Here is a 27861-nt window from a genome sequence, read left to right on the forward strand (position 1 = left end):
AAATCGTTTAAAACAAGCACAGACCAAATCAATTTTGAACAAAAATACATCCAAATCAATTTTGGATCAAACAATGTCATCAATATGACAAAAATTCAATGATAACGATAACAATAACGACGATACCTATTAGAAGAAAACAATGGCGATAACGATGATGATCATGATGATGATGATGTAGGAGAATGATAAAAAGGAAAGAGAAGAAATTCTAATAAAAAAAGAAGGAGGGGGAGGAGGAGGAGGTGCTATTGATGAGGACAGTAACAAAATTAAAAAATAATGGAAAAGGAGTAGAAGAAAATGTAACATCATGAATGAAGAAGAATGCATTTGCATGAATTTGAAAGAAGAAGCAACATGTGAATCTAAAAGAATTGGTTGGACTTAGTTGGTAAAATTACTTAGATGTAAAACTTTATTGAACTTTTTATAGACTCTCATTTTTCTCTTCCACTATTTTTCTTTCTTCCTTTGCACATACTCACCAGCTCACAGGCTCAGTGTGAGGTATCAGAACTCTTCAGAGAAGAGAATGTTAAACACCAGCGGGGGGAGAGAGAGAGAGAACTCTTTTCATAGAGTGTGAATCAGAGAAAATGATTTCATTAGCTGATTATTACATTAACTCTTAGTCTTATATAGTAGCTCTTATAGTAACTACTAACAACCACTAACGGTTCTCATAACTGGCTAACTAAGTCTGCCAGCTCAACTTATTGGCTCAATTACTATTTATCCCTAACATCCCCCCTCAAACTGAGGAAGGTTGTGAAACCAATCTCAGTTTGGACCTGAGACGTATAAATGAATCATGAGATAGAGGTTTTGTAAGGACATCGGCAACTTGATCAAAGGAGGGAATATGCACAACATATGCCTGCTGTTGAACAACTCTATCCCGAACAAAATGCAGGTCAATTTCAAAGTGCTTTGACCTGCTATGAAGTATTAGATTTCTACTCATTAGTACGGTACTCTGATTGTCACAGTATAGTGTAGGTGCTGGGCCTTAAGGAAGGTGCATTTCAGAAATCAATTTCTGCAACCACATAGTATCCGTCATAGCATCAGCTACCGCCCTAAACTCCGCTTCAGTGTTGGACCTGGACACTGAGACTTGTTTTCGGCTAGACCAAGAGATGATGTTCGATCCTAGGAACACACAGTAACCTGTAGTAGATTTGCGATAAACGGGATCAGCGGCCCAATCCGAGTCACAAAATGCTAAAATCCTGAAGTCCTCACTCTTATGGAACTCAAGTCCCATGTTTGTCGTGCCTGCCAGATAGCGCAGGATGCGCTTCACCGCTTTCCAATGTTGTTCTAAGGGAGAATGCAGAAACTGCGAGACTTTGTTCACAGCGTATGCAATGTCTGGCCTCGTTATGGTGGCGTATTGTAAGCCACCAACCACTGATCGATACAGAGTTGGCCTATCAAACACTGCTCTTGAAGCGTCAAGCCGAAGACCACTCATCATAGGGGTAGGCATAGCACGAGCATCAGCCATATCAGCCCTCTTGAGCAAGTCCTTCACATGCTTCATTTGTTTCAGCACTAAGGAACCAGCGGCTGTTCTCTCATCCTCAATACCCAAAAAAAAAAGCTCATTTCTCCCAAGTCCTTGAGCGTAAAGACCTCATTCAAATCAGTAATAAACTTGTTTACCTCACTTGCAGCAGTGCCGGTCACTAGAATATCATCGACATACGCCAAAAGATAGATAATGGAGAGGGAACTATGCTTGACAAACAAGCAGGGGTCAGAGGTAGTACTGATAAACCCCAAACTCTCAAGGGTACTCTTCAGCTTGAGGAACCATGCACGTGGAGCCTGCTTGAGGCCGTATAGCGCTTTCTCTAGCATACACACTAAATTAGTGCCAAAATTGTAGCCGTCAGGTTGCACCATATAGACATTTTCAGACAAATCACCGTTAAGAAAGGCATTGTTAAAGTCAAACTGACGAATTCGCCACTGTCTCGACAAAGCAAATGCCAAGATAGCACGGACTGTCGCAGGTTTAGCCACCGGACTGAATACTTCCCCGTAATCAAAGCCTTCCCTTTGATGAAAGCCTTTCGCCACCAGCCGCGCCTTGTACTTCTGGATACTTCCATCTGGTTGTCTTTTAATGCGGAATATCCATCGACATCCAATTGGGTCTGCTGCTGTTGAGGGGTCTACAAACTTCCAAGTTTTGCACTTCATTAGGGCAGCATACTCTTCATCTATAGTTGCCTTCCACTGTGGTGAGGTAAAATCCTAAGCAACTGAAGAGGGCTCCACTTGTGTGAGATCAACTGAGGAAGAGCAAAGCTGGGAAGAGTATATTTTGGGCTTGAAAATACCCGCCTGACTTCTAGTTATCATAGGATGAGTGCGCCCAACCTTTGCTTCAGACGCAGGAACAACACGTGATGATTGTTCAGTTAACCCTGCATTACTTAAGGGAAACTCAAAAGTAGAGTTAGAGATACAAGTGTCAACAGTGAATGGGCAAGAATCAGTACAAATTAGGACTAGCAAATGACTCAATTATGGTTGGTGGAGAGGTTGAGGTTGGCTCGGATGGAACTGGAATTGGAGGAGGAGAATATAACAGTGGCTGACTCTGGAACTCTCCCTTGATGAGTGGACGAATTAGATTGAAGAGGTGAAGACTCACGGGAACTTGATGAGGGTATTGCTGTGGTTGGAGAATCTGTTGAGGGTATTAGTGTTGTGGGTGGTGGTGTACTAGGGGGTGACTCATGAGGAATTTCGAGAGGTACTGGTGGATGGCGCACATAAATAGGAATAGTGATAAGTTTGGTTGTATGAGGAACTGATGCCTTTAGATTTGAGTCCTTATTAAAAAATAGCAACCGATAAGAAAATTCAGATTCGTTAAAGATTACATGCCTTGCAACATAGAGTTTTTCAGATGGACAAAGGCACTTGTATCCTTTGTGGTGTGGTGAGTAACCCAAAAACAGACACTTGTGAGTCTTAAAGTCAAATTTGTGTGGTTGGTAAGGACGGAGCTGAGAAAAGCATGAGCATCCAAAGATTTTAAGGAACCTATAGTCTAGAGCTCTATTGTTCAAGAGTTCATAGGGTGATATGTATTGTGTGGTGGCAGAGGGCAGCAAGTTAATGAGGTGAGTTGCAGTGAGGCAGGCTTTATCGCAGAATTTTAGAGGCATGGATGCTTGAGAAAGAAGGATTAGAGCAGTTTCAATGACATGCCGATGTTTCCTCTCGGCTTTTCCATTCTATTCATGTGTGTATGGGCAGCTAAGTCTATGTGCAATCCCATTCTCAATCAGAAATTTGGTAAAAACTTGTGAGGTATACTCTTTGCTATTGTCAGTTTGAAGTGTTTTAATCTTATGCCCAGTTTTGTTTTCAATCAACAACTTGTATTGGACAAATGCTTGCAAGACTTGGCTCTTGTTTTGAAGAAGATACAAACAGGTATATCTGGTTTTGGCATCAATAAAAAGAATGTAGTATCGAAATCCTGAAACACCAGTAATAGGAGAAGGACCCATATATCTGAAAAGATTAACTCTAGAAGGTGGCTATAGACTGTTTGAGAATCAGAAAAAGGAAGATTATGGAGCTTGCCTTGGCAGCACGCATTACACAAGTAGTCTTTAGGTAAAAATTTGCTTTTATTCATATAGCCAACATTACAACTTTGTAATACTTTTTCAACAATTCGTGCACTTGGATGACCTAACCTCTTGTGCCACATATCAAACTCATACACTGACTTAGCATTACAGACAGTGCCTACATTATTAGTGTTACTTGCTACTGTGAAACTAGATGTAAAAGAACTGAAGTTACAGACTCTATGAGTGGATGATAGATGAGGGTTCTTAGACCCCGAATTGCTTGATGTATTGCTTGACGGTGCTGCTCGTGCAAGCACTCCAACATGCTCAAAATGGTATAACCCTCCTCTAAGAGACCCCTTTAATAGAATTTTCTTGGTCTCCTGACATTTTACAAAACAATCAACAGGATGGAATTCAAAAAACACATGATTGTCAAGAGCAAACACTTATTAGATTTTTGGTGATGGAAGGTACATGAAGCAGATTTAATAGTTTAAAGTAGTGAGGGTTGGACTCATTGAACAGTATAGTTTTGCCAATACTATTTATACTCATACCTTGGCCATTACCTGTTAGTATTTGATCTGTTCCTGCATACTCTGAGCCTGCAATCAAGTTGTTTGCATCAAAGGTTAAATGATGTGAAGCTCCGGTGTCCAGGTACCAGGCTTTGTCAGCGAGAGGTGTTGCTGCAGGTATAGTGGCTAAGAGAGCTTAAGCTTGTTAGTCTTGTTGTGGCTGGTGGAAGGAAAAAGGAGGTGGTGCTGGTGCATTGCCAGTAGTCTGATGCGGATTCTGAAAATTGTGATTGAAGCGGTGGAAGCATTCCCACACAGTGTGCCCAAATCGATTGCAGAGTTGACACTGTGGTCTGGAGTTACCATAGAAACCTGATCTGCCACCTCTAAAACCACCTCTTCCCCGAAATCTTCCTCTAAAATTCTGACCTCTACCTTGAAATTGTTGTTGCTGCTGTTGAAAATTAGGTTGATACATTTGATAGCTAGGTTGCTGACTTTGTGACCTTAAATCTACATTTTGTGCTAAATTTACTTGCATTGTCCCTAAAACAGTCCTTTTAAAACGCTCTACTAATTCTTCATGACCCACTAGTAGCGATTCTACTTCACTCATTTATTTCATCAGCTCTAGCATTAATCATGGTTATAAAAGCACTATAATCCTCATTCAAACCTTGAGTCACAGCTTCTACAAATTCCTCACTTGAAAGAGGTGCACCTAGGGCAAAGAGAGCATTTGTTACCTTCTTAAGCTTAGACATGTACTCCGTTACAGAACCTTATAGCTTGATGCCTTTGATCTGTGTTTTGAGTTGCTTCACCTTTGATTTCAGCCGTTTTGCAAAATATTCCTCCAATTTGTACCAGATCTCACACGCAAATTCACAGTTCGCTACCTGACTTGTGAAACTCGGATCTATTGAAGCAAACAGCCACGACACCAAGAATTGATCGTTCTACTCCCAATCGAGGAACTCCTGAGTCTCAATCTCTAATTGGCGATCTCCGTCAATCCTAAATCGCTTCGGTATCTTCATCGAATTGAGGTGTTCCTTGAGTCTGTTGGATTTGATGAACGCTAGCGCTTGCCGTCTCCAAAGTACGAAATTATCTTCATCCAGCATGAATGACACTGTGTTTATTGCTCGCACACTTGAGGTTGCGGCAGCTTAAGGGTCACTGGAATAGCCATGAATTAGAACCTAAAAGCTCTGATACCATGTGAGGTATCAGTAGTTCTTATAGTAACTACTAACAACCACTAACTGTTCTCATAACTGGCTAACTAACCTGCCAGCTCAGCTTACTGGCTCAATTGCTATTTATCCCTAACACTCAGATGCCAAGTTTCAACATCTTACTGGCTCAGATGCCAAGTTTCAACATCTTTTTAAACCGTCAAAGTTTTTGTTGTTTTAGTGTCAATGATTTACAGTGCTGTCAGGTTAACTTGAATCATCCGAGTAGATTTGACTTTATAATTGAAACTTCAAAGGATACGGAATAGTCAGGAAGAATGAGGAAAATAGAATGAACGGATATGGCAAAATAAATGCTGTTATGAGAACATTATTGTATGAAAAAGCCAGTGCTGATGACATTAGAAAACCAGCACAATATATTCGCAAAAATAAAAATATAATTGATCAGCAATAAATAGATACTCTGATTTACAATTATAGACACAATCGAATACCCAGGCGGAAAAAAATTGGGTATCTAGCCTCCAATTGTGTATATATCTATATTCTATATCTCTGACTAACATTGTGGAACCAAAAATTTGGTGATAATGAAAATTTGGCATCAGCTCCTTAAAAGAAGAACAACACACTTTTAATGAAACACCAACTACCTCAGGAACTTGACGTGTCTTCATCACTGTCTCCACTATCATCACTGCAAAGTATGACAAATTTATCAATGATATCTTGTGATAGATTTGTATTGTAAGCAGAAGCATACTCCTTATAATTTTGTCATTCAAAACCTTGAGAAACTTATGAAAGATCAAGAACAGATTAATACCACGTGATACCGTGACTTTAAAGTTTAACCATTGAATATATCCATATTGTAAAAGAATAAAGCAAAAACGGTAAAAAAAAAAAACGCATGTCAAATTATCTAAGTACCTATATTCAGGAAGCTTTGATAATCGTCTAGCATCCAAGCCAGTGATAAACTTCTGTACTGCTTGGACATTTTCTGGACCTGGAAGACCAACATCCAACAGTAAAGCGCACATCCATTAAACAGTATATAGTTAAGATAATAATGAGATTGTAACTTGTAATGTAGGGATTGTTATATTAATTATTGCTTTATTTTTCCTAGGAACATTGCAGTCATATTTTTCAGGTTTCAACTGTTTTGAAACATATCAAAGCACAAGTTAGGGATAAAGCAGATATACTCAGCATGTAACCAACACAATCTTAAGGTGTAAAGTACCCTTTGTCAGTTGAAAAGCATGTAGAATGCATCGTTCGGCGGCGAGTCTCACAGGAGTATTTGCATCCTTTAAACTGTCCGCTAGGGCAGGACCAATGATGGATCCGTGTGACAAAATGGCTGAAGGATTCGCCTGCATTGATTCACATATTAAGGCAGTATAATTCAGTACATCTTTATTCAAGGAGGAATTTGTGTCAAGGCAAGATAGTCTGAGGGTATACTTTGGCAACAGCCTTTATAGCAGACAAGGCTCTTCTTCTAACTTCACTAGAGTCATCATGTGTAGACGAAGCAAGCATTGAAAGAACATCTTTGTACAATAGTGTGTCAGAAGGATCCATCTGTGCTTTATAAAGAAGCAGCCTCCCCAATGCCTTGGTTGAAGTTTCCCGGAGAGGGAACTGTTTTACAGAATAATGAATAAAATTAGAAACAACCAAATATGTATATATATAAATCGATCGTTAAGGATTGACACCTTCTCATCCTTCAATGAGTCTCGAAGACGATCTACAATAGCTGGGAACAAGGGTGATGAACAAATTGCAGATGGACTGTGTTGGAACAAGGAAGAGATTGTGAGCAAAGAGCCATGTCGAGGAGCCCAGCTTGGCGAATTAGCTAGACTGGCAAGTTCCTGAACCAACTCAGTCAGCTGAACATCTTCAAGGTACTGTCGGTTATTGTTAGAAGACTGTTAGACAAACATAATTAAGGTATATTCCAAAAATGAAAGAATCATCCATGATAAATCTGGCTTACAACCTTGATGATAATGCGTATATACTATATAGTCATTCATAGAGGAAAAGAAGACTGAAGAAAAATTACATATTGTATGTAAATAGAGTTCCTTTCACTGGCTTACAAACCTGTGTCAAGACACCCAAAATGTTTGCAGCATATGCTCGAACTTTGTCATCATCATGATGTATTAAATCCTTCAGAACAGTGTAAACACGATTCCTGACAGCAGAACTCACGTTCTTACCAGCATGCTTCAAGACACCTTTCAAAGCACTCAGAATAGCTTCACGAACACCACCATCTGATCCCTAAGAATCCAAATGCAACAGTTTTGTATTCAATAAGTAAGTAATAATGTTTAAGATTCCTACAGTTGCATCAGATAAAACAAAAAATAAAATAAAATAAAATGATAACAAACTACCTGCAGATTGGATAACAAATCGCCAACTAAAGGATCAACCCTGGTACTGAGGCCACTAAGTTTCCCAAGTGCTAAGGCAGCACTAGAACGAACAGTTCTGCAATCAAATATAACCTAATAAGCAAGAATAGAACAAAGAAGGTGATTGCAACACCACCACTATCAGAATACCCAAGTTGACTTTGCAGAGTATAAGGTAAGAATCTAAGTTGAATGGCATAAGTTGCCATTTAAATTAACATTTATGCACCAACAGAAGCAAGACAATTAGTGACTCGCCAGCAGAGGAAGGGAAAAAATTTATCATACTCACCTTGTACTGTCCTGTAGACATTTGACAAATGTCGTTTGCAACTGAGGAAGAAAAGGCTTCAGGGAGATGCCACCCTTCCTTATCATGATGGTTAGAGTAGACAAAATAGCACTCTTCACCTGCCATGGGAACCGATCACCTATTATGCGGATAAGAGGCCTGTGACAAATTATTGGTATAGTCAGTGTGATAATAAGATTTATAGTGCTCCATAGAACAATAAATGATAAAATATGGTATGGTATTTGGACATGAAGCATGGAAAATCACATGCTCAAACTATATTCTGGTGAAATCAGATATGGTTATAGTGAGTATGAATATAGCAAGACTGAAGATCCGACCAGTTAGTCAAAAGGATAACAACATGCAGAAAATTAAATACACAGAAAGGACACTTTTAGGAAAAAGACTCATTTTTAAACATCAGGAAACATAAAACAAATGGACTGCAACCATATTGTCTCCCTGAGCACTTCTCATGGATATTTTACTTAACATGGAAAATATCACAGTCAGTCATTTTTTGTGGCAAGATATGAATATGATTAGGTGGCATTTTAGGATACAACACATTACCACAGAAGTAAATTAATAATGACATCATCAAAAGTTTGATGGTCTAAAGTATCAATTTAGAAGTTTCATCTACACAAACAAACTTCTCAAATAAATACCCTGTTATTGGGATGACAAAGTCTTTGAGTGATTGTTCGCTGGTAACCTCTATCAGTTCACCAAGACCCAATGCTGCTTGCTCCCTCAGTTCAGCAGAACCGCTTATGAGACCCTGGGATCACAATGTATAAGTTTGATTAGTTCTGTGGGTAAATCATCCCAATTGTATGTGCATAATAGATATTATGCCAGAAATCTTGTATATTGAGAGGATATTATTCAACCATGTAGCATAGTTGAACTATTCTTCAAAATGTGAGAATCAATAATGACGGCAAAAGAAGAATAGTGCATGAAACCTTTTTGGGGGGTAAAATAGGATCTCAACACACTCAGTGTGGAGGAAAGTATAGGCAGACAAGGATCAAAACAGAAAAGAAACATGCAATACAACCAAAACTCAAGTTATCCTAATCAAACACCAGAGAAATATCCACTGATAAACAAGAATGCAAAACAACTGTTCCAAATTGAACTCATGAAGTTTTATACACAATAGTTGATATTGATGATATAAAGGTGTGGATATGAATGTGGTAAGTATCCACCTGGAATGAAAAACATTCTAAACTTGGAAAAAAAATTGACGTGACGAAAAGAATAATACTTGGAGAAAAATTGGCAATATAGGCTGAAGTGCTTTAGGAAGACAAAATCCAGGTATGAGAATTGGTCCACCCTGCAAAGAAATTACACAACCATTCAAAATATTAACTAATTTGCCACCAATAACCTAAAAACACACAATCTGAAACTTAAAGTCTATTTAGGATTGGTAACAGTTTCCAAGTTAAACCATCACCTTCTTCTTTCTGCGCTCCTTATCTCGGGATGTTGATACTGCATCACGAACTAGTTTTATGTATGAAGGAAGTACCTCCTTGGGTACGGAAGCAATAACCCGTGACAAAGCTTCCCAAGCAACCTAATGAAAACCAAATAATAAGCAACATGCTATAAAAGAATCTAACATCAGCTAATCATGCAACTTACAGTAACTGTAGATGAATCAGGATCGCTCAGTAAAATGATTAGGGTAGATATCATGTTTGGAGCTTCATCATCCAGATATAACTTGCTGTTTTTGAATAAATATCCTATAAGATATGCAGATGATCTTCTGACAGCAGCCTGGAGGAGAATATTGTCAACAACAAAAAATAGTCTATAGAGAGAGCCATTCTATCAGTAATTAAAAGAAAAGTACCTGACTGTCATTAACACCTTTCACAAGCTCTGATATGAGTGACTCCACACCTTCCTCATCAATGACCAGAACCACTGTTTCAGCTGCCTCCTTAGCTGAAGCTTGAACCTCCTAGAATATAACATAAATCAAATCAGATTAGGCATTGAATCAGTTGAAATACATCCACAATCAACAGGAACAAACTCATAATTCTTGAAAAAGAGCATGTACGAAGATGGAATGTCTGATTAAGAATTTCAAAATATGCAATTTTGGTCTACCTTGTCTTCATCACCCATTGCTGATAACAAAGGAGGAAGCACAGTACCAAGATGAAAGTTAAGGCCAGAACCAGCAACCTCTGCTAAAGCCCCTAATGCATGTGCATGGAAGGCACTGTACGATATAAAAACGTTTTCATTAGAGACTGGAAATACACTAAAGCACATAAAACCATTATACAAAAACAAAAAGACACTTAAAGACACTTACGACAATGGAAGATGAACCAGTTTAGGCAAGATGTGTGGCAATACTGCACTTGTTCTGACACTACAAACAAATAAATAAATAAGATGAAACAAATAGTAAGATAACAAGAAATTATTATAAACAATAACATCAATACACACAATCTCCATGGCAATGATGGCAACAAACAAGTTACCTTAGAATTTGTTTAAGGCCATCAAGTGCAGTATCGGAAGTTTCATCGTCCTCCAGTGCATGTAGAAGAGTGGGAACAATTTCATCAATAGCTTGCATTCCAGCACTCTACATTGCAAGATTGGGATGGAAAGGTGTTGTAAAAGGTCTAGTATTATCTAAGACACCACAAACTAAAACATCATAATGAAAGAACAAGTAGACAATAAAGAGTGCTACCTTATAGAGAGTGCTGAATGCCAAGCCAGCTGATTCACGAACCTCAGGCACACTGTAAATACATTGATCTAATTTATCAGAAAATGCAATGTAAAAATTTCCCAGAAAAAAGGCTTAAATACACAAACCTATCACAAAGCGCATTCCGAATAGTGGGAATGAGATCATTCATGAAACTCAACAACTGACTCTTGCCCGCGCTTGCCATAACTTCACTCAGACCAACACATACACCCTTTTCATGCAACATAAACCATAATTCAATCAAATTACAAGATATGAGCTATCAGCGCATAGATACACCCATTACAAAACAGAAAATTTCAGCAGAGACAACAATTCTAACCTGTCTTCTGCTGCTGTCAGGGTCACTCAGGCCCTGGGATAAGATTGGGATTATCAAGGGGAGCACACGTTCACCAAGTTTCCTGACTAGCTCACCCAATGATCGTCCGGCAACCTGCATGAGAATGAGCAAAGGTAAGACAAAAACTCCACAATTTGTGGCAGAAAATCAGTTAAAATGGATATAACTGCACACCTGCCGTCTTTCAGAGGATGACGATGCAAGGGATGAAATTAAAGTATCCATCAGAATAGGCATAATTTCCCTAAGAGTCTTAGGAGTATTTGCTACAATAGTCTTCCACACGTGCAAAGCAGCCTGACCAAAGATACATATGGCTTTTAGAACATGGCAAATTCCTCGATAAAAGTGAGCAAAGAAGGAGAAAAGAAGAGGGAAGTATAGATGTCCATTCATTACCTGACGTACTGACAGACTAACATCAGCTCGAACCATATATAATGCAGCAAGTACTTCGTTACGCTTATCAAGCCCCAGAACCTCAATAATAGCACGTCCATGAGCCTCAGTACTAGAACCTTCATCATCACTGCCCCCCTCAAGCAGAGCTTTACCAGATGTTCCAGCAACCTGAAAGGAATAATATGGCTCATAAATCCAATCAAACTCTGGTGCTTGTTAAAACTTGAAAGGTTAGCAAAACATACCTTGAATAATAGATCACCCAGCAGCTCAACTGAGCTCTGTCGAATCCGCCAATTATCATTAAAAATTCCATCCTCTACTGCTGGAAGGAGAAGAGGTAGAGATCTGCAAAATAAAAAAAGAAACCAAAACTTAGTAACAGGCAACCCAACTTTGGCATTCACAATTAATATAATTCAGACATCAATAAGAATTCCAATTCTTACACAAACAATATCCACATATGCATATTGCAAAAGGCAAGATAAACAAAAAATTCTTGTATATGTGATTTTGTAAAATCAAAGAAAGAACATACGATGCAGCATAATGCTCAACAAGGACATGGCCAGCGCCTAGTGCAGCATCACGTACAGATTCATTCTCATCAGCAAGACCTACAAAATATTAAAGGAAAAAATAAAAAATAATTTACTTTACTTGTAACAGCAAAAAATAACACATAACGAAGACAAAGAAAGTACCATACCGTCTAGGATAGCAGGCAGCACCTGTGGAAGATAATTCTGGAACTGGACTCCTAATGACCGTGGCAAGTACTGCAACAAAGTTGTTTGGAAGGGTATTTAATCAGAGTTCAAGAAGATAATAACACTAAATTGTATTAAAAATAGCACTTCACCACTTTACCTTGAACAATGTCAAATATCCATCTCGTACTGATGCTTTTTGGTGGGAGCAATTTCGAATAATATCAGGAAGTACATGCTCAAAGTACTGGATGCCAAGTGCAGCTAAGACCTAAAATTCAACCAGTTTGGATGGCAGGTGTGAAGAAGGGGTTTCCAAAAAAAAAAGACAAAACTCCTTCCATTACAGGAAAAGAGCAGGCAAAACATCTTAAAGAACAATGCTTGTTTTCGAAGCCTTTGGGTGGGGGGAATAGAAGGCCACAAGGACTACAAGAAATTCTGGGTTTTTGACTGTAAAACCTGAAAAAAGGAAAAAGAATCTAACCTCACTCAACCCTTGAGCTGCTCCAGATCGCTCAACATTACTGTTATCAGATTTTAGTGTTTCAAACAACCATGGGACAAGATCAGGGAAATTTTCTTCGCCCATTCCTCCTATAAGGGATCCAATGGCTCTTGCAGCAACTGATCGAACTTCAGGGATAGGATCCACAAGAACCTGCTCTCATGATACATATATCAACTAATTAGGAGCCAAGGACAACACAAGCAGTGTAAAAGCTATTGAAAAAACAGGTACCTTCTTTACTTCAGGAAGCAACAATCCTATATATGGAATCATATCCTTTGGTTCTGTAACCAAGGAACACATGTTTCCAACTATTTGTGCTGCCCTCTTCTTAGTGTCAGCACTCCTTTCCCGAAGTCCTCTATGTACTATTGGCACCAATAATGCAAGTGAGGGGGCATCAATGGAATTGACGAAGGTCGTCTGCAACAGTCAATAAGATTTCAGGAAACAAAACAAAATAATAAACAAAATCTGTAAGACACATGCAATAAACCTTACTTGAAGAAGAATATCAAGGGAATATTTTGTATGCTCATTAGGATCACTGAGTCCCTTGAGTAAAGTAGGGACCAGAGCAGATATTTCAGGATTCTTTATCACGCTCCCAACCTTTAAAAGAAAATAAAAATAACATAAAAAAGAAAAAAAAAAAAAAGCATCAAACAGTATGACAGTTCACAATCAAAGCTAACCTGTTGAAGGGCCATTTGCCCAGCTGACTGGACTTTAGGATGGGTATCAGTTAAAACCTAGAAATGATAGAACGGTTATGGTAATACAATCAATAGAATAGAAGAAATGAAAAATTACCAGTTTCAATGTAATGTAAGCATCATCTTATACCTCAGTCAATTTGGGCACAATCTTAGGGAGGCACTGAGACAACTGTCGAGGAGCACAATAAGCCATAGCACCCAGAAGTTGCACACTACTTTGTTTTGTCCTCCAAGCTTTATCTTCAAGACCCTGATCAAATAATCAGTTACACAATAATTCACAACATACAAGCAAGGTAACTGCATAAATATATGCATGTGTGCATGTGTGCACGTGTAACAAACAAGGATATTTATAGAAAGCACACACTGTTTCTCGATGCAATAACAAATAAGTTGGCTATATTTTTTGTCACCTTCAAAAGAGACGGAAGGACAAGCTTCACTCCTTGGGCACTAAGCTGTGACATCATTGCACGAGCAGCGCATTCAGCTGCGTCACGAACTGCAACAACTTGATCAGAGAATGAAACCAAGAGCAATGGTAACATCTGAATCACATACCTGAACACAATTATGATGAAGGGAATAAAATAACCCACTCCCAAAATAAAACAAAAACTACATGAACAATCAGTAACATTTGGGAGAAATACTCATTGAACATACGGTTCAAATAGTCTTCCAAGTGTTTCACAAAGGCATTCAAATCCGAGTAAAGCTCCTTCACGAGATTTTGCAGAGTTCCTGCAGTTAGTTAAGAAAAGAAATCAACATAAACTTAAGATACATATGTTTCCCTTGAATTTGACAGCCTGGAGTCTGAAAACAAAAAATGGCATAAAACCCAATACTTTTCAGGGAATTCTGTAAGCTGACGAAATTAGAAAATAGTCAGCATCTGAAGGAGTAAAAAAAATTAGAAGAGAAGAGAGAAGGGGGGGGGGGGGGGCTTTGAAGACTATTAAGGAGATAGATTTAATGTACAACAGAACTTTTTACAACCTTTCAGTCAGACCCTCTTGAAGCTTAATGACAACCCTATAAGTTTTCAAGCAAGGAAGGCCAAATCCCTTGACAACTCCTGCAAGCCCAAAAGCAGCCCCACGGCGTTCTCCATATTTATCACTTTTCATCATCTGATCCAGCAGCCGAGTAATAAGAGCAGCAGCATCATCCTATTGGAAGTTATCAAATAACAAAAACAAAGTACTCCAGTGAACTTCGAGACTATATATATATATATGAAAGCATATTAACCTTAAATATGACTGAGTTGAAGCATTGAAGATATGCATCACCGACGAGTCAGTAAAAGCATAATAGGTCAAACTATATATTTTCAACAATATGAAATACTCCCAAACAAGCATATGAATTGCAAGTATTTACCAATCAGTTACAGCATCACTTTAAGCAACTAGATACTACAACCGAAGGACATCAAAGAATTATAAAACAAAGATGAAGAATACTTCACATCGGACCTATTGCTGTATTCAGAGTTACAATGCTATCCATCAAATTGATGGAAGAGTGACAAGAATAATTATGCACACAAGGATTCTTTTTCTTGCTATTTTAATTAAAAAAGCAGGTGCTTCCTCTATCATCATAAGATCTAATTTATAATGAAGTAAGGCATCAGATATTGGTTATTAGAATGCTCTTGCATACTTGTTTTGATTTCATCAGTGGAGACAAACAAGAGGAAACAGCCCGTTGAACAGCTTCGGATGGAGTGTTCAGAACATCCAACAGTTTTTCCACAACAGCATGAACCTTCGGATCATCCTGTGTCCGAAAACAAAGAGAAAAGAAAAACCACAGCAGAACTTTTTAAAACTCAACAACACGTCAAAACCAACACACACACACACATATCCAATACTGACCTTTGCCAAGTGTTTTGCTAATGCTCCAGTAAAAATAACCACACCCTCCCTAACTAAGTCATATTTTTCTTCATCTGGTGCCTATAAATTTGGGAGAATCCATTAATAAAGATCACGATAACAAGTGCTTCACCAATATTCAGCTTATGTGTATCTGCTTACATACAGTACTTACAGTTTTGTTTAAGTAGTTCTCAAAGATGGGGAATAACAATGATACGTTATCTTTCCCATGTTTATCAATAATCAAGATGCCAGCATTAATCATTCTACCTCTGACATCAGCATTTGGATCAGCCTGCAAATCAACTATCATTAATGCTTGGAAAGGTATTGACTACTGAAACGAGCAATCAAGCAAGAAGATAGTTCAGCTTCAAACATCAACTAAAAAGAGGAGGGCAGGGGGAAGCCATGTGAAATTACCAGTGCTCTCGATATTAGAAATGTCATAACAACAGGCAAGTCTTTGGTTCTCAAAACATCAGCTGCAGAATGTAACGCCAATGCTACACCTTGCCTACCCAGCCAACCAGCATCAATGTTGTCATGTCCAACACCCATGTCAGAAATGTACAATGAAAATAAAGTGGAAAGGGACTCCTGAAATTATCAGCAAACTATCAAAAATTCAAACAAACAAATAAATAAATAAATAAAAAAAAAAACAAAAAGAAGAACAAGAAAGGAAATTATCAAGCAAGCATACTTGTATAGAATCTGGGTACTCATCCAGAGCAGCAGCTAATGCCTCAGCAGCTGCCAAGCGCACATTGTAGTTAACATGAGAAAGTGCTTTGAAAAGTCTGGAAAAGTCAGTTCCAAAGTCAAACCCATAATGATCCCATATTTCCTCTGCCACTTCAGCAACTGACTGAAATGTTAAAACAGTAAATGAGATATAATAATATACATAAATCTATTCAAGGTAAAAAACAAATTATTGAGTTACTCTAGAATCAGGTGTCTGTGTATCGCAAATACAGGACACATAATTTCCTGAGATAGCCTTGATGGAAAATAAATAAGCCTTCTTTATGTTCCAAGTAAGAGTTACACCATATGCATTCTAAATATGGCATTATTTACAAGTACTAGTTAGATTATTTACTTAACATATTTAAGAGTATCGGACATCTTAATAACTCAAAATTCATTTTTACATGAATCACTTGAGTCGCTAAGTGTACTCAAGCCAATCTAGTTATTGGCAAATACAAGGTAGTGTAAAAAGGGCAATGAAAGGAGAACCTTCTCCGAGTCATGTAATGCTATCCATATACTTGTTGCAACCTCAACGCTCTCAGGGAGGGAACGATTGGCAACGGCGGGGATACATTTTACCGCATTTAAACATGCCATTCTAACATGAACATCTTTCGCATAAACTCCATAAAGGGCCTGTAAATGGAAAATTCAGAAATAGAATAAGCATATAAAGACCTCCCTAAAAAGATAAAATAAAATAGAACTTAGAAAGAGAGAGCAATACAAACAGAGTCAAGCAAACTCACAGAGGCAACATCATCAGGTTGCAAACCAAGACTCAATTCATTTAGTGCAGGAGCTATTGATGCTTGATAGGCCGGAACAACACCAAGGACATGATAAAGTACCTACAGAATAGAATATTAATCATAAGAAAGACAAGTGGGTCAAAATAACAGAAGACTGACAAACAGTACAAACTAAATTCTGGTTTAAAAGAATAAAATGTTTAATATTTTACCGATAACATTCGAATCCTAGGAAGAGGTAGATGGGGATCCAGGTGCAAATAAAGTATCCGAAGTACGTCATCATGAAATTTTGTTTTCTTTGAGCATAGCAGAATTCTCTCCATTATCTATTGAGAACCAGAGTTAGAAACATAGAATCTTTGTGAATTGATTAAATCAAACTTCAAAGCAGAATTGCTTACAGGGAACACAAATGAAAAAGAATCAACAGGAAGTGCTCCTGATTTACAAGATGTGGATAGGCCATCTAAGATTCGATCAAAAAGGCCAAGGGACGGCCTCTCATGCACTTCCTCTTCAGCATCAGATGGAACCCGATCCAACAGAACATGAACTTCATCAATCACAATAAGACGCAATGCAGTAGAAATATCAAGTGCCCAATCACATAGAGGAGGAGCAGTGCATCTTGATAATTTCACCATGGTTTCAAAGGCTTCATCACTTACAATAGGTGACCGTAATAAAGGTTCAACAAACTTGACCTGACACAAGATTTAAATTTGAACATGAACAACAGCCACATACTGTCATGTTGAAATCAAACAAAAAATAAAAAAATAAATAATAAGTACAGAAAATAACCAATGAATCAGTATCTAATCTGTTGAAATTACATTTTTAAAAAGCATGTCATATTCAACTGATAAAGGATGTGGGCATTTAAGAGAATTCAGAATGATAGGAGTAAATTCAAGTGGTATCAAACATATGGAAGCAAATTGACAAAGGCTAGTAGACAGGACATCAATACCATTGAAGGCAGTCTACTATGGGCAAAAACTGTATTAGCAATCGCCATATCTCCAAGAGCTCTGAGCATCAATGACAGATGGTCTTGTATTTCATGGACTCTATCACGTATCGAAGCCTCCTCCTTAAGCTGTAATTCTCTTGCCTCCTCCTTTGCAGTCTTCCCTTTGTCTAAATAACAAAACAACAATATAATTAGTCACCAAATTAAATGCATCCAGTGGAAGCAACAATATCATTAGTCATCAATTTAAATGCAATCAGCAAAAGCTTTAGACTCGGAAGCTATAAATAAAGCCCAACAGAGGTTTGACACTTGCCAGGCTTCTTTGTTGCCTTAGCAGTATCCCTTTTCCCTACACCAGCAACTTCTCGGCTAGGTGGATCTCTCTTTGGCAAATGATTCGAACGGGAATTATCCTGGTCAAAAGTAACAAATATAGTGAAAAACCTAAGGGAAATGGAACAGAGAAAGAATGTAGCAACTGATACCTGCACAAATTAAAAAACGCACACCAGCAACACAGCAACACACAGAACAGAATGGAAGAGTGGTAATTCTCACTCTAATACTGATATAGATGTAGAAAATGGTAGAGAAAATACAAGAACAATAAAGGAAAACGATAAGGGCTATGTGCAAGAGCCAGCCTCAACTCTCCTAGCCTATGCCTTAACTTTCACCAAAAGTCTAACCTCTCACCCCAATTCTGTTACTGATACACTCCTCTCTCCACTCACTCAATTCAGTTAGCATTCCCCAGCTGATCCTCTTTCACGCTTTCTCCGCTAACAGTGCCAGGTGGCATGTTAATTACATGAATATCCCCTTCTTTATTTTTCTCAATTCTACCCTCCACTCTCCTCTTTCTACTATAGTGCAAAGGCAGAGGAGGAATTTTACTTTAGGAATAGAAGCTTCTATTCTCACTCTCACTGTTGTGTCTGAGTACGTAACAAAGAATAAGAAAAATAGGAGGTACCAGGCCATCTTCATCATCATACATACGGAAGCGACCCTTTGCTTGTCTTGTGTTCTTACTAGCAACAGATTCAGCAACATAAACTCCTTGCTCAGTGGAAAGCATTCCTTCAGGAGTACGAAAAATCTAAAATGACAAAACCAGCAAAGGGAAAAATTAAGGATAACTTATAACAAAAATTCCCATTGAGTAAACAAAACATAGTAAAGTACAACATACAGCCACCGATAGTCAATCCACAGTTCAGACTGAATCATAGGAATTACCTGAATGTCATTCTCAGAAAGTGTATCATGTGAAAAACGTTCAGGAAGATTTAGCAAATGCTGGCATCAGGAATATATACTAGTCAGCAACCAGAAGAAGTGAGATAGATAACCATCACAAACTTCCCAGTTTCGGAGACTCCAAGAAAATAATAATAAATTGTACATAACCATCAACATGCGTACATTTTCAAACTCAGTATATGCATCTGCAGGAACTATGGACATCAAAGTGCACAGAGATGATATTGCTGCTTCTTGTTCAAGTGGATTAACACTCTTCAAACCCATGGGTCCCAGTAAGACCTGCAAAACATTATAATTATATCACTTCGCAGTTGGAAGCACAAAGGTACATCCTCTAAGAGTTGACCAGGTTTATACATCACCGTTAGCAAATATCTAGGCACACACAATTATTGAGACATAATAAAGACATGACGAAAATAGAAAAGAAGTGTCCCTATAGCTACTCTGTTATAGAAATTAACAAGCCATGCAAAGACAATATATCTATAACCAATGCTATGGTGCAATGATTGGCCCTAAACCCTAAACAGTAGCTGGCAATTTTCAGACAGTAGGAAAGGGTTCTGAATAACTTAATCTGCAAAAAAAAAAATTGTCAGCATAACAAACCCAATGTTTGAAAGATACCACATCAAAAGCAGGATTTTAAATGACTGAATATGTCGACAAGAAACTGTCAGATAAAAAGCCAATGATCAGAAAGATGCCACATCAAAATGGAACTGGTTCTAGTATTCAATCAATGTACATGTGCACCATCAAAGTCACTAATGATTCCTTGTCTGTGAACAAGAATGCTCAGATATTCAATACATCAATTCACTCATAAACCTTGGATGAAATAACAGCTAATCTATCTGTATGAATTAATGCACCGACATTTTGTAGCAATATTAATTACCTGTATGAGATTCACTGCGTTAGCAGAAAGGACACCAATAACATCAAAATCGTGTGATTGCAAACACCTAAAGAGCCTCTGCAGAAAGAAAAACGAATCAGCTTCAAAACAAAAAATATTCATGATCATGCATGCACATTGCACAATAACTAAAGATCACCTGAAAACATATATTTTTACAGGTAAAGGCATGCATACTACTCAAGACTCAAATGCGGGGGAGAAATGTAACACATTCTTTGTGTGATAGTAACATAATAAAAATAAGAATAAAAATAGTCATCTACACACACATTTTGATCCTTCTGCAACTCACACCTGATTAGTAAGGCTACAAAGAGATCACAGGCAAAAAGTCCCAGGCTTCTTTAATTTTCAGATGAATTCCTAGTTTATATGATTAAGAAGAATTTAAATTGGTTATCAAATTTCCATGCAAAACACCCAAAGCAAAGAAAACATAACCAAAAAAAGCATCAGAGAGGAATATAAGAAAAGCACCTTCCACACTGCATCTCTTTTTGCACTACCAACCACACACGGGTGATGCGAGCAAAATATTATTTTGACAAATGAATCTGGAGAGTGTTTTAGAGCTGCTGGTGACATAGTCAGCAAAGCCTTTACCAAAATCTCAACAGATGGAATGCATGGAATTTGAGGGTCCAAGGAAACATCAATGTCACTACAAATTGAAGCACAAATGGTTAAATGTACCATACAAAAGCAAGGGTATCAAAGAAAAAGATGCAAATGATCCCTACTAGGGTAGAGGTGTTTCATTAGTAGATATGAAGAGAATGATCTGCCGTGTTACATGGGTCAACCTCATAGAAATTTCATGTCTTCTTTGCCTTATTCATGGGAGAATACCTTGTACAGTATATACTCTCTACTTTCCCAAAAATAAATTCTTTATCCACAAAAAATCAGAAATGAATAGATGAAATAAACTACACTTGTAAGACCACATTTTTTATCTATTATAATCATTAGTGAATAGCACCATGAAGCGCCACAGTAGATCACATTTTCAAAATGGAAGGCTCATTTCTAACGGGATAAGACCTCCACAAGGGACACAAGCAACCTTTCCCATCAGCACTCCAACCAAGGCAGTCAAATGTCTTGGAAGAAGAAAAACCAAAATCGAAAGAAAATTAGCAGCCTTATAAAAACAGCATCTTCACTCCCAAATACCACCGATCTGGGGAAGCCACAAAACCTCTAAAGGAGATTTCATTACTTTATTATCTTTTTGGAAAAAAAAATATGAAGAAAATTTTAAGAACAAATAAACTATCAGGAGTTTTCAAGGCAATTTCTTGGCAATCCATTCCAACTTGCCCATACTTCCTTATTTTAATCACAATAAATATGGAGATAAATGTATAATTACAATCACATATATACCTCATTTTTGAAGCCATAAGCTTCTCTCCAACCAAAGAGAGGTATTTTGAAAATTCAAAGAAAATATCTTCAGATAAATGCGGAGCAGAAGTAATAATCCTCTTTGCAACATTATATGTCATTCTTCGAATATCCCAACTTGGATGGCACATAAAAAATATCATCAGCTGCATGAAGTTAACAAACAATTGACTGAGTCAATACAGAATAGAATGTCTATAGAGAGCTAACAAAATTCTACGCATTTTTCACCTGCAACAGCAATCTCACTGAGAAGTTGGATGAAGTTCTGGATAACAAAGAATAAGAAACTTAAGTACAATATTATAAATCATAAAAGCATAAAGTGTAGTAAGTACTCGTCATTATAGATAGAACTCACCGCTGTAAATGCTCAAGGAGAAGCACTTCAAGAAGATCAACACATGCCATGCTATCTTCGATTGAAAGCTTTGATGCCTGCACAGCAACCTTTTAGTTAGATATATAATAAAACCTTGAAACTGCCAACAACAAATTGAAGCAGAGTACTCACCATCGAAATTGGCATAACTGAAGGTTCACTTTGTGACACCAAAGACCATATCTTTTCCTTTGCCAACGTTTCCTCTGAAAGATAAGACAAGTGAATGGAAAAATTTAAGCAGAAGAGGGGAAAAGAAAAACTAAACTTCTGCTCTATGTTCAAGCATATAAAGATTCCACTAATACAAACCAGCTTTAATATCAACAGCAGCTATCTTCCCAACTAATAACAATGCATATATGCCATCTAAACGTTGCACTGCCTTGGTAAATCCAGTTTTCACAAGTTGGACAAGAGGACCAAGCAAAGGTGACATCTACAAATTATTTAGTTGAAACGCAAGGAGATGAAAATCACATAAATGCATGAAATGAGTTGATCAAAAGTATAATCAGTTAAAAAGACAACTTACCTTTAAGACAGCATCTGCGTTTTTGGATATTGCATGTAGACTGCGTAGGAAACCCCTTCTTAAAGTTTCCTTCTCTTTGAATCCAGAAACCAAAAAGGAAATTAAATTATCTTCAATGATATCAGTAGATCTAACTGCCCAAGAAGCTATAGCTGACAAAATCACAATTTTAACCTCTTCATTTCCTGCCAATTAAGGTGAGCATGAATCAGTGCCAAATTTAGTAAACACAAATACCACTACCAGTGATATGACCAGAGATGGAGTGCTGCACAAAGAGAATAAATAAACAAGTGATAGTGATGACTGCACTGCTTCATTCACAAATCCTTTATTGAGTAATAACAATAAACAACAATTGGTATTTGGTTCATATAAGGCCACATCTTTGATTCAGGGGCATTTAACATGAAAATTATATGCTTTATCTTAAGACACTAGACAACCCTTCCTCAAAAGTGAATTTATACGTGTTATGTATGTCTAAATAAGAAACGGTGACCGATAACTTCTCAATGTCTTGTGAAGTTACCTATTTAAGTAGTAGTCTGTTTGTGGTTCTTGGCCCAACATTTCATGTGTTTTTTTCCACGATGAGTTGCTTCTTCTGATGCATTTCAAGAGTCTTTTTAACACCTAGATTTTTTTGGCAACATAGCAGCTTTTGACAATATTTGATGTTCTTGGTTGGAAAGGAATGTTAATTCTGAAAAGGTGTACAGTTCCCTTAGATTTATTATGGGATTGGATCACATTGGTGGTATATCCTAGGAGATCATCTCACAATGTCTTAGGGGTATACTTGTCACTAATAATTTCTTCTTGCATCAAAATAAGTGAATGACCAATCGAATTCAAAAATAATTAAACAAATAATCAAAGGGAAAACTAGAGCTTGAGATTACCATCCTCCTTGTAGTATGATAAAAGAAAATCACATATCATGCGCGCCAAATTGATGAGATATTTCCCATCTGGAGCATTAGATAATTCCTGTATTGCATTTACCATCCCTACTCTCTGGTATGGCAGAGCCAGCCTTCCTTCTGAACCTGTTCAGAATGAAACATATACCAGTCAAATATACACCACAAAGTGTTGACTATCAGAGAAAATGAAAGAAACTGAAGGAAAGTCAAATACAGGAAAAGAAAATTCATATAAGAAAAATCTGCAGAATATTTATAAAGGTAAAATGGGGAATGGTTGCAATGAGATCTAACTGAGTAAAGAGTGCGCTTATATACATGCATTTCTTTGAAGCAAAGTGTAGCAATGACAACTAACTGCAACTATATTTTCTCATAGCAGATTATATTAGCCATGTGCTGATTACACCCAAAACAGAGGCACCACTAATACATCCAATTAAAAATTCAAGGTAACTGCAGTTAAATGTTAACGAAACAAGCACAGGTCATTTGATACCTTTAATAATGGCTTTTACAGCATTGAACATGGTCTCTAATGCATCTGGGTTGCTAGTTTTTTGGCTCAGACTCCTGACTATGGTTAATGCACCACCCCTTCTCCCTTCATCAGCATGTCGAGCCTGTGCTAGTACTACTGAAAGAATTTCATCGGCATACTTGCTCAAATCAAGGCTAACAGACTCCAAAAGAATTCCAATAGACTCCAAGACAATCTCTGGGTTTCGTTTTAGCATTTTCACAGCAGAGGGTATCACAGTACTCTGAAAATCTTGATGTGACATTTGCAAATAAAGAGGATGAAATGCTTCTATGAGACTCCTACTGGGCTTATCTTTGGCGGTCAGTATTGCATTGACATATATATCAAGAAAAGCCAGCTGTAAGCAGTAAAGAATTACATTAGAATGCCAGGAGAAATAAATCAAACATGCATGTATGTATCTATAATTGTATATGTATGCCACCTACAGAGAGTTATAGATATTTATCTCACCTTAAGTTCTCCAAATAAAGTAGGAGTACGACTTGAGAACTCCAATAACAACAATAATAATTCAGGACTATCCTTGTATGGTATTCGCCCATTCTTGATTTCCTCAATGTAGACTTTATAAATACCTGGTGACTGAGAACAAGCGTAATCATCAAAGTCACAAATACCCACTTCCTTTAAGAATTGTATTTTGAAAGTTGCAGACCAACACTATGAAATTCAAGTACTCAAAACGCTAATAATAAATTAAATGTCCATAAAATAACGAAGAGAGGTCAAGCTGAACCTTGGAAAACAAATGGAAAAACTTCTTCCTGCAAGCCCTGCGCTCGCGAAAGGATCTTGGAGAAACAATACTAAGCAAAGACGCTTGCGCCGCGGCCACTCTACACAAAGCATTCTTGGAAACAGAAGCGAACTGGCTCTTGCTCAATAGTAAGCACGACCAGCTGAGAAGCCTGTAGCTTCCGACATGCGATTGGGCCTTGAGCTGCTTCTCCATGCTCTGAACAAGCGCCGCCGCAAAAGTCTTCATGAAAACCGTTTCACTCAAAGCCTTCACAATGACTTCATCAACGGCTTTCCTCGATCTGAGATCATCGTAGATTGAAACCGTTCTGAATACTACATCCGTCAACAATGACGCAACCTCTGCTGGCATATCTGCACAAACATACCAAAACCGTTTTGAGTTAACATTCCAGAGCTAAAAATCTATGTATTTGAAGACGACGACGAGCGCATTCTCAATAATTCATTATTTCATTTTTCATGTCAAGTGCATCGAGCTGAACTGTGAACAGTGCTGGTATGATCGGTGCAGACCTGGAGTAGAACTACTCAAGAAGGCGGGGATTTCGCGACGGAATATCCGAAGGCGCTGGTTAGTTGAGGAAGTTGAAACCAATTCGGATAGTGACACAAGAGATTGCAGCGATTCCGCCATTGTTGAACACTGCGAAATTCAGAATCGGATGAGTTTGAAGCAAGTACAGTTTTGTTCAGTATACAGAACACAGGTTCACAGTTCACACGGTGTGTTTCAGTTGACGAGTGATTTCCCTTTGCAGTGAAATGCTTAGGGTTTTTGGTTGGGTGCACCGGTGCAGTACTGACTACTGCGCTGCAGCTTGGCTAATCCTGTTTGGGACTTGGTTTTGAGAGAGTTCTCTTTTTTCGTTTTTTTTTTTTTTTTTGAACAAACTCTCCCACGTTTTCTTTTTTTTTTTTTTGTGTCAGAACTCTCCCACGTTTTCCAAACAATTCTTTGTCCATGGATTTTTTTTTTTTTTTTTTGGTAGCTTGTCCATGGATTTTTTTAAAAGAAAGAGCCGAGGGAATATTTTTGGACAAACCTTTGGGTTTTATATGGGCTTAATATCCGTTTCCTTTGGACCCTAGAAAATGAAAGAGGAAGACCATCTCATTCTTGAATAAATGGGCTTGACCTTGGACTCTTGACAAGCCTAACACTAACGAAAACAAAAATGTTAGGAAAAAAACACAAAACTGAGTTACCAAAAATATCAAAAACTCTTGATTTTTCTGAACAAAAAAATGGAGGAAAAAGTGTTGAATCTTGAATATCACTATGCAAGTAACTAGACTGGTTTGACAACATAATCATATTATTGTAGCAAGGATGACCAGTGGCTCGGACATTTTAAAAGGTTTGCGTCAAGCCAAGAAGAATGTTGTTGTCCAAGCTATCCAATTGAAAGAGGCCAGCAAGTCGGATCACCTCTCTTCTTCTTCCAAGTCGGACTTGGGTGGCCCAAGGTATGGATGAAATGGCTGAGAATCTAAAAGCTCAGTTCCGGGTTCTTGCTCATGAGGTGGACCTTTCTCCTGTTGACCATGACAAGGTTATAGTTTATGGGAAGATCATCCTTCCTATAGATGATGACATTCCTTCTGGAGATTCGAAGACATCAAGTGCCTGAGCTGAGGAAACCTCTTAGAGCTTCCCAACTAGAATGGACGAAGATCCTTTTTCCTTTTCAATCCTTTTGCTGAGACTCTCCCTGCGACCCAAGCTGAAGAAACGGCTGATGTGGCCATTGATGAATAGGATCCTCCCTCTTAGTTCATTTTCACAAACTCTTTTGATGGCCTAATTTGTGGGTCTTTGAACAATTTTTGTCTGTAATAACTATAGTTGGATATTGTTTTGCCCTTGTTAGGGCTTTTAAAACTTTTTTCACAATTATTTGGTGGTAGTTCTTGTTTAACAAATATTTCCTGAACATCTTGCCTAACTCGGTTGTTATGAATTATCTTATGAGTTATCCTAACTACGTTCGGCTTTTGGTAGTTTTATTACTCAAAAAATGTTACAAGTTATAGTTGAATCTCTTTTTAACCCGTCTTGGTCGAGTTTTTGTAAGAGGTCGGATAACCTGTTCTGTTTGTGCTGCCTATAGATGTCAGACACTTATTTGGATTATTACTTTGTAATAATCCTTCATAAGGTCGAGACTATATGTTCCCTTAGTCGGGAGATGCTATTAGTTTGGTGCCGACTTTAAGTAGTCAGTTTCGTCAAGTTACTTCTGCAATTCATTTTAAGCTTCGCCTCTTTTACTGACTTGCTTTTGAGTAGTTTTAATGAGGTTAGGTCACGATCTACTTATATAACTTCTTACACTCATTTGGACCTTGTTACTTCATCTTGCCAACCATCTAGGTCGGACAATGATTTTTGCGCTTTTTCGAGCTTAAATTAGTGCATGTAGTAAGACAATCAATGGAATAAATAATGAATTATCGTTAATAAAAATTATTTTCAAATGCTATTTACTACTAAGAGTTTTCTTGTGTCTAACTCCTAGTCCTTGTTATGATGCCTCATTAAAACCCCCCTTTTGGAAAATCCTTTTCGGAAAAAAAAAAACCATGAAGTCAGAAAAAATAGTGCATCAGGGAACAAGGTTTGCTTTCTAACTGTAGTACCTTTTTACGTTGCATGCATGCCACGACCTTAGGAGTTTGTTTCCTTGAAGGTCGAACACCTTATAATAACCTTTTCCCAAGACTTCAATGATCTTGTATGGTCCTTTCCAATTTGCAGCAAACTTTCCTTCGCCCGACTTTTGTATGTTGATGTCATTCCTAATCCGTATGAGTTTGTTCATTTGCAAAGTTTCTTCTGATGACTTTCTTGTTGTACCTTATGGACATTCTTTATTTCAAGGCTTCCTCTTTTATTCGAGCTTGATCTCAGATTTCTGAAAGAAGATCGAGTTTTTCCCTTTGAGATCAGATGTTTCTTACTTCATTGTACCATCTAACTCTTGGACTTTCTTTGTTAACCTCAATGGGAATTATGGCTTCTATGCCATAAGCAAGTCGGAAGGGAGATTCCCCGATTGTAGAATGGTGAATTGTCCGATATGTCCACAGAACTTGGGAAAGTTCTTCAACCTATACAGCCTTTGCATTTTGTAGTCTTCGCTTATATTTGGGCAATATGACTTTATT

General features: G+C 37.8%; 2 protein-coding genes across 2 annotated transcripts; both read right to left on the reverse strand.

The window, feature by feature from the left end:
* Positions 1–1012: 1012 nt before the first annotated feature.
* LOC112756823 (uncharacterized mitochondrial protein AtMg00810-like) lies at positions 1013–1549 on the reverse strand. The gene has a single exon (XM_025805440.1). It carries the CDS (start codon positions 1547–1549, stop codon positions 1013–1015), a length of 537 nt encoding a protein of 178 aa, XP_025661225.1.
* A 4124-nt stretch (positions 1550–5673) lies between these two features.
* LOC112758371 (protein ILITYHIA) lies at positions 5674–25550 on the reverse strand. Its single transcript, XM_025807033.3, has 60 exons — positions 25207–25550; positions 24668–25044; positions 24382–24513; positions 23884–24265; positions 23361–23507; positions 22456–22640; positions 22233–22359; positions 22053–22126; positions 21900–21976; positions 21770–21806; positions 21518–21684; positions 20606–20789; positions 20105–20182; positions 19360–19479; positions 19174–19233; positions 18908–19033; positions 18245–18344; positions 17926–18095; positions 17354–17656; positions 17162–17278; positions 16947–17048; positions 16684–16833; positions 16142–16306; positions 15859–16035; positions 15608–15730; positions 15433–15513; positions 15215–15331; positions 14543–14715; positions 14207–14284; positions 13954–14101; positions 13665–13787; positions 13514–13570; positions 13320–13430; positions 13050–13241; positions 12795–12968; positions 12468–12578; positions 12307–12376; positions 12136–12214; positions 11840–11942; positions 11592–11762; positions 11367–11489; positions 11172–11285; positions 10954–11060; positions 10826–10877; positions 10608–10714; positions 10433–10492; positions 10222–10336; positions 9959–10069; positions 9745–9882; positions 9554–9676; positions 9359–9430; positions 8751–8863; positions 8074–8232; positions 7761–7857; positions 7462–7644; positions 7068–7262; positions 6811–6990; positions 6587–6719; positions 6268–6346; positions 5674–6031 (listed from the first exon to the last, which is right to left on the reverse strand). The coding sequence occupies exons 1-60, from the start codon at positions 25325–25327 to the stop codon at positions 5989–5991; spliced, it is 7893 nt and encodes a 2630-aa protein (XP_025662818.1). The 5' UTR covers positions 25328–25550; the 3' UTR covers positions 5674–5988.
* Between the last annotated feature and the right edge of the window lie 2311 nt (positions 25551–27861).

This window comes from Arachis hypogaea, chromosome 16 (assembly GCF_003086295.3).
Source record: "Arachis hypogaea cultivar Tifrunner chromosome 16, arahy.Tifrunner.gnm2.J5K5, whole genome shotgun sequence".
Taxonomy (NCBI): domain Eukaryota; kingdom Viridiplantae; phylum Streptophyta; class Magnoliopsida; order Fabales; family Fabaceae; genus Arachis; species Arachis hypogaea.